The sequence below is a fragment of the Vicia villosa genome, linkage group LG6, assembly GCF_029867415.1.
Source record: "Vicia villosa cultivar HV-30 ecotype Madison, WI linkage group LG6, Vvil1.0, whole genome shotgun sequence".
In the NCBI taxonomy this organism is placed as follows: domain Eukaryota; kingdom Viridiplantae; phylum Streptophyta; class Magnoliopsida; order Fabales; family Fabaceae; genus Vicia; species Vicia villosa.
This window is the reverse complement of record NC_081185.1, coordinates 148,166,623-148,174,336: the sequence shown is the minus strand read 5'-3', so window position 1 is coordinate 148,174,336 and position 7,714 is coordinate 148,166,623. Positions and strand designations below refer to the sequence as shown.

The 7,714-nt window shown below is 34.8% G+C and overlaps 1 protein-coding gene across 1 annotated transcript; it reads left to right on the top strand.

Moving 5' to 3' along the window:
• The first annotated feature begins 5,943 nt into the window (after positions 1–5,943).
• LOC131612703 (universal stress protein PHOS32-like) lies at positions 5,944–7,714 on the top strand. Its single transcript, XM_058884467.1, has 4 exons — positions 5,944–6,393; positions 6,517–6,629; positions 6,802–6,920; positions 7,020–7,714. The coding sequence occupies exons 1-4, from the start codon at positions 6,237–6,239 to the stop codon at positions 7,093–7,095; spliced, it is 465 nt and encodes a 154-aa protein (XP_058740450.1). The 5' UTR covers positions 5,944–6,236; the 3' UTR covers positions 7,096–7,714.

Here is a 7,714-nt window from a genome sequence, read left to right as displayed (position 1 = left end):
TGCTTAATGATGCAACAATCAGTTTAGGTGAGATGACAATGCCTTTGTTCATATAAGCTGTGTGCTTAGGGGTGAAGGTAGGAGTGTTTATGCGTGATATGCCATGATTTTGGAGGTAGGCTCAAAGTTTTATAGACTCACCTCCATTGTCAGATTACATGGTTTTAATTTTGGTGTTGAATTGGTTTTCAACTAAACTTTTAAAGGTGGGAAATATTAGTGCAACATCATATTTGAATTTAATGGGATATAGCCATACATATTTAGAAATATGGTCTAATAAAATGACATAATAACAAAAAAAAATTCAATTGAATAAACGGGAGCCATGCCTTAAACATCAGAGTATACAATTTGTAGGGGATAACTTCTAGTAATTGAAGACTTAGAAAAAGGAGCTTATGACTCTTATTGGAAAGACATTCAAGACATTTATCCGAGGACCCAATGAAAGAAATGTTGTTGGTTTTGAGTGCATGGATAAGAGTTGATGATGCTGGATGTCCAAGACATTGGTGCCATAGTTGTAGGGTGGTTGTGGTTTGGGCTAGGCATGTGAGAGGTTGACATGGAGTGAGCTTGTAGATATTGTATTCATTCAAGCCGTGCAAAAGCATCTCCCCCGTGCGTAGATCCTTCATCTCGAAATGCAAAGGAAAAAAATTCAATAAAAACTTTATTAGTTTGACATGATTGATTAACTGAGATAAGATTTTGTGTGACATGAGGAACAAATAAAACATTGAATAAATGGAGGGGGTGAAGAGATGGGAGTGGAGATGGATATTGAGCCAACATGTGAAATGGGACGAGAATTACCGTTTGCGACTTGAAGATGATCGTTGCCATTATATTCTCCATTAATAGAAAGATTTTGTAAGTCGTTGCTGATATGATAAGCGACACCCAAATCAAAAAGCCAAGATGGCGATGCAACAATGTTCCAGCAGTTTGAGCAACATGTGCAGAGGGAAAATTACTGTTATTGGTGAAAAGTAGCAAGCAAAAGTAATTCTTTTTGAGAGGGATCTAATGCCGTTCAATAGTCCCATCGTCTCCACAGGGGCCATGAACAAAGGTAGAGGGAACTTTCAGAATTTTGGTGGAAGAAATTCCTAATATTCAACTTCCAAAAGGGTGAGAACAGTGGAAATATGGCCAAGGTATCATACAACTCTAGATATGGAAATGTTAGAGGAATAGAAGGAACAAAGATAGGTGACAAAAGCATTGTTCAATGCTATAATTGTCAAAAGTTTGATCATTTTACAAGAGATTTCATTGCAAACAAGAAAGAAACTCAAGAAGATGAAGCTAGAGTTTCAAGAAAAGAGTATAATGATGAAAACACAATATTTGTGATGATTAATGAAGGAGAATGCACCAATAGAAGGTTACTAGACAATTGTAATAAGTTACAATAGGCTGCCAGAGAAGTCTCTAACCAATTACCTTTACGCTATAACCGGTTACCACTAGAAAAAATGCCATGGTGACTACGAAAGAGGCTATATAGAGTAGTAGTAAATGGTATTTAAACTCCGGATGTTCAACACACATGACAATATGAAAATATTGGTTTGTTACAATCAATTCTTTCATGAAGAACAAGGTAAAGTTCACGGATGATACCACTCTAGCAGTGGAAGGGATCAATGACATATAAATCAATAGAAGGGATGAGAACATTATTTGATAAATGATGTGTTGTATATTCTCAAAATCAAGTGTAACCTTCTATGTATTAGCCAATTTCTTGATAAGGATTACAAGATTCATATGGAAAATAAGGCGCTACGCATTATGGACACAAATAGATTTTTTGTCCTAAAGGCTCCTATGGCTCAAAACAAAAATTTCATGGTTGAATTGAAGGTTATGAAACATAGGTGTCTTGCTACAACAACTAGTAAAGAATATTGGATATGTCACTATAGGCTTGTGCATCTTGATTTCTGAGATCTCTACACCATATAAAAGAACAAGATGGTAACAGGGCTGCCATTGATCAACATACCATCTACAATTTGTGAAGAAAGTGAGCAAGCAAAGAAACATAAGGGACAATTCCGCAAAGATGCAGGTTGTAGAACCAAGTGTCATCTTGAGGTGGTGTATTCGAATGTGTGTGGACCGATGCAAGTTGATTCTATTGGTGTCAATAGATATTTTGTGATATTCATTGATGATCATAGTAGAAAACTATGGACGTAACTAATCAATAGAAATGTTGAGGTACTAGAGGCGTTCAAAAAGTTCAAGTCCATGGTTAAAAGGCAAAACGGTCACGAAATCAAATATCTCAAAATAGATGGTGGAGGCGAATATGTCTCAAATGGTGTTGGGAAGTTTTGTGATCAAGAGGGTATTGTTTATGAGATAGTTCCACCTTATACACTGCAACAAATAAGTGTTGCCAAAATAAAAAAATCGCTTTATCATGAACATGGTAAAGATCATGCTAAGGGTAAAGAACTTGTCGGAAGAATTTGGGAGAAACGTCTCCACAACCACTTATTTACTGAATAAATGTCCCACAAAGAAGCTGGAAAATATAACATCGGAGAAATCATGGTCCGGATTCAAACAAAAAATGAGTCACTTGAGAGTGTTTGATTCGGTGTCATATCGACACGTGCCAAATCAACTTGGAAATAAGCTTGATAACAAGGGAGAGTATATGATACTCGTAAGGTATCACTCTACCAGTGATTACAAGTTGTTTGATGTAAAAAACAAAAGGAACATGATCACTGGAGACCTCTTTTTTGAAGGAATAAAAGATTTGCAACGACCTATACCTGGTTACCAACAGGCTGTAATCAATTACAACATTGAAAAAATGGTTCCTACAATGTTTGAAAGTGCAGAAACATCCCCCGACGAAGCCCAAACTAAAGAGATTATGAGAAGATCAACAAGGCAAAGAGGTTTTGAGTGATCCAAAATGAATTTGTGTTATGAAGGAGGATTTGGATTCGATTGAGAAGAACAAGACTTAGCAGCTAGTTGATTTCCCTCAAGGGAAAAAGCCTATAAGTGTGAAATGAATGTACAAGGTTAAAGCAAATCCTAAAGGAGAGGTTGTGAAGCTCAAAGGTAGATTGGTAGCTAAGGTATTTTTCAAAAATGAGGGAATAGACTTTGAGGAAGTATTCACACCGGTAGCAAGGATTGAGATCATTCGATTGGTTGTTAGGATTGAAAACAACAAAAATTGATCCATTTATCAAATGGACACCAAATCTGCATTTTTAAACAGACCGCTTGAAGAGGAGGTATATATAACAACCCCTAGTTTTGTTGTCAAAAACCAAGAGTCAAAGTTCTATAGATTGAAAAAGGGGTTGTACGGATTTTAAAAAGCTCCAAGAGCTTGGAACATGAGGATATATGGTTTCTTAAAAGAGACATGCTTCAACAAATGTGTATCTGAACATAGAGTGTATGTGAAGAAGAATGAAAATGAAAGGTTGATAATTCATTGTCTCTACATGGATGATTTGTTGATTATGAGAAGTGATGAAAGGTGAATTTCTAAGTTCAAAGGTGAGCTTATTAAGGAATTTAAAATAACCACCCTGGGTTTCTTGACATACTTCTTTGACATTGAGTTTCACAAGTCTAAAAAAAGACTTTTCATACACCAAAGAAGGTATCCACTTGAAATTTTAAAGAAGTTTGAAATGAAGCATTGTAACATTGCCATTACTCCAACTGAACCAAGGCTGCAACTGCCAAAGAATGAGCAAGAGAAGGATGCTAATCCAACTCAATATCAGAGACTGATTGAATCCTTACGTTACTTGTGTATTACGAGACCGGATTTCGCCTTTAGTGTCAGAATTGTGAGCAGATTCATGGAGAGACCGAAGATGTCTTACTTGACATCAGTCAAGAGGATTCTAAGATACGTCAAAGGTTCTATTGGTTGCAGAATTTTGTTTCCCCCAACGGAAAAGTGTAGAAATTATAGTTTATTTGGATATACCGATTCCAACTGGTGTGGAGATAAAGATAGAAATTCCATAGATGGATACATATTTATGTCCGGAGAAACACCAATATGATGATGTTCGAAGAAGGAACCGGTAGTGGAACTCTCTTCCTGTGAGGTCGAGTATATTGCAACTTCGTTGCGTGCGTGTCAACCCGTATTGTCGAAGAATCTGTTGAAGGGGTTGGGCAGCGGAGAAGGAGATGTTCTAACGCTCACGGGAGCAACAAATATATTGAGACGAGGTTTCACTACTTGAGAGAGCTTGTTAGTAAATGAAGATTGATGTTAGAGTATTTTAGAAGTGAAGACCAAGTAACCGATTTATCGACCAAATGAGTGTCGATTGAAGTATTCAAGAGATTGAAGAAGCATATGATTTAAGGTGGTGTGTTAAGCGAAAAACATAATTCAAGTGCAGGCAACCGGTTATTGCAGGGTTGTAACCGATTACAACTCACACAATTTTTTAGTAACCGGTTACACTCTGACTATAACGGTTACAGGAGAAACAATATCATTCAATAATCGGTTATTGCGGTTACGTAACCGATTACAATAGTAGTTATTTCTGTTTTTTTTAGTATCTCATTAATAAATAGTCTATCATTTTCACCCTCAATAATCTCGCACTCATTAAAAATTACCACTCTTGTGGTTTTCTTGTTCCAACAATTTTCAATTTTTTTTCTAGCTTTTAATATGTTGTAGATTACTTATTGTACCTTATTTAAGGAGGATGCTCACTTGAAGCTTCTGTATTGTATTGCTATAGTTGGATCTGTGCGTGCAATGTTAGCCATTTGTATTCCTCATCTTTAAGCTCTTGAAATTTTGTTGGAGTTTCAACCGTCTTCGGCTTGATATACATCACCATAGCATCTGTGCTATAAATTAAAGATGGTAAATATGTCTCATGTTGACACGAACAAAGATAAAGTGAATTGTAAAATTTATGGGTGCTTGGGGTAATCCTCTATTGAAACCTAGAAAAACGCATTGTAGATTTACTAAGAAAAACACAATGAGTGAATTGTGTTTGATGAAATGCCACAAACAAATTTAGTGGTGACATATTTAGAGACAAAAAAAATCGGTATCTAGTTGGCATCCCACATCAGCACCACATAAATTATTTCGTCGATTTTGACTAATCAATTAGATGAAAATGACTAATATGATATATTTTGAAAAGTTAAGGGATTAACACGGTATTTTTAAAAGTTAAGGGATCAAACTGGACTCAAAATCAACGATATGGAACTAAAAAGAATATTTCGCATTTGATTTACAAAACAAACTATAAAATAAGGTTGGTTCACATGATTTGGTTAACCATGTAACCCTTTGACTCAAAGAACCGTCATATCATACTTTAAGGGAGTCTCTAACCCATGTTTTTGGAGACGACTCTAGCGAACAAAAAGGTTCTGGAGTCTTAGAAACTCTAGGTACATATAGTTCTAACATAAAAATCTCCCACTTACAAGTCATAGTGTCTTGAGCGTCAAGAGTGTTAACATATGTATCTTCATGACTGAAGCAGAGTGAAAGATCTATCTATCATCTCCAACACGTTAATTAATTAGAAATGCCTGATCGTGAATCAACCCTCAAATATTTTCTTCAAAGTCTCCTTTAGATCTTTCTTACTCCATATGCATGAGTCTAACTCGAGACACTCTTTTAACCTCAAAATATCAAAAATTTTCAACATCTAACATCTCCAAAACTTGAACAATATAAGATTTTAATACAACTTCAATATTAGTAACTTCAGGTTAAAAAACATTTTCACACATAAATACTAATTTAATTACAAAATATATACTCCATTTTACTAAATTGTATCTAAAAGTAGTTAACCCACTAGTATAGAGTGTTTATATATCATTGTTGGAAAAAAAAAACTACTAACCCTCTTGAAAATTCATTGTACGGTTGAAATGATTTTATAACCGATCAGTGTAGTAGTTGGCAGTTCCGTCATCATTTGAGTAGTTCATATACAGTTAGGATCATAAATGCATAAACAATGAATTCTATTAATAACAACTTGTGTTGTTTTCTTTGTTTAAAATTGTTGAGAGTAACAAACATTGTTTAATCTCAAACCCTACTGTTACCGGAAACATTATTGGTTTCTATGTATTATCCAATCTCATTCACCTTCATTATCAACGATTCAGATCCTCAAAAACATGACAAACAATAGAAAAATTGAGTACATAGATTAACAATGGAGCGAAGGATTTTGGTGGCTGTGGATGAGAGCAAGGAAAGTATGTTTGCACTTTACTGGTGCATCACTAATCTTATTCCTGAGACTTCAAATGTTAAACTAGTTTTACTATATGTCAAGCCAACTCCTGCTATACAATCTTTCATTGCAACAGGTTAGTTTTTACTCTCTTATGATTCTAGTTATAGAACTTGTTTGTGTTGTTTGAGGTAAAATTTATGAGTTTCTTTCATTATTTTGACTAATTTTATTATTGTGATTGATTTCATGTTTATAGGGTATGTATTTTACAATGATGTTATTTCGGATATGGAAAAGTATTGCATTGGTTTGGTTGAGTCAGTAATGGAAAGAGTTGGAGATATTTGCAAGAAACTGCATTCAACTGATGTAGGAGTTTTTTTTTTTATCTAAGATATGTCAAAACCTAATGCTACTATGATACAACAGATTCATAGTAGCATTAGGTTTTGACTATATCGCGGAAACTTACCGTGATTCGTCAAACTCTTTTATTATGTTTGCATGTGCTGTGCTGAGTGCTGACAATAGGTTTGTGCAGATCAAAATGGAGAGAGTAGTTGGAAGTGGAGATGCCAAGGATGTGATATGTAGAGCAGTTAAGAAATTTGAGGTGGATACTTTGGTTATGGGAACTCATAGTTATGGATTCTTTAAGAGGTATTTCAACTAATTCTTCAAACTTCTTTATCTTCTATTTCTTTAATTAAGGATTCATAATGATGAGATAAAAATGAACTTCATCTTGGGAATTTGCAGGGCTTTAGTTGGAAGTGTTAGTGACTATTGTGCCATACATGCAAAGTGTGCTGTTGTAATTGTGAAGCATCCATGAAAGAAAGTGTGCTGTTTTTTAGTACTTTTTTTGTAGGTGGATATTGTATTATTTTCAGCTTCTTGGGAAAATTGCTTTTGTTGATTTAGTTGTATATGAATATGAAGTAGCATCTGTCATTGATTATGTTACAAGAAAAAATATTCATACTTGGAAGTGGCTAATTCCAAAATGGAATAGTTAAGCATGTTCACCAAAAATCACCAATTTCAGATGTTAAAAGAACAAACAACTTGTAGTAGTGGTATTTATGAATTACAGACAGACTCAGACACAAGACAGAACACCGACATTGATACGTCACACTTATAATAATTTAAAAAATAAATAAGTTGATCGTAATCATAAATGTCGGTGTCGTGTTTGTGTCTGACTCTGACACACATTCCTGACATACACTTTTTGAGAGGAATTAGTGCTAAAGAAAAAACTACTAATCTGTATATAGAAAAAGTGTCAAACATCCCTCCAAAGAGTTACAAACTAGGTTGGCATATAGAGACAAGAGAGGAAAGAGATTTAACCTAAAAAATGACAGAAATTCCAACTGTCTCTGTCATAGCATGTTGCAACTGTTTGTAGGTATTATCACAACCAACAACTAATAAGAGATTGGTAC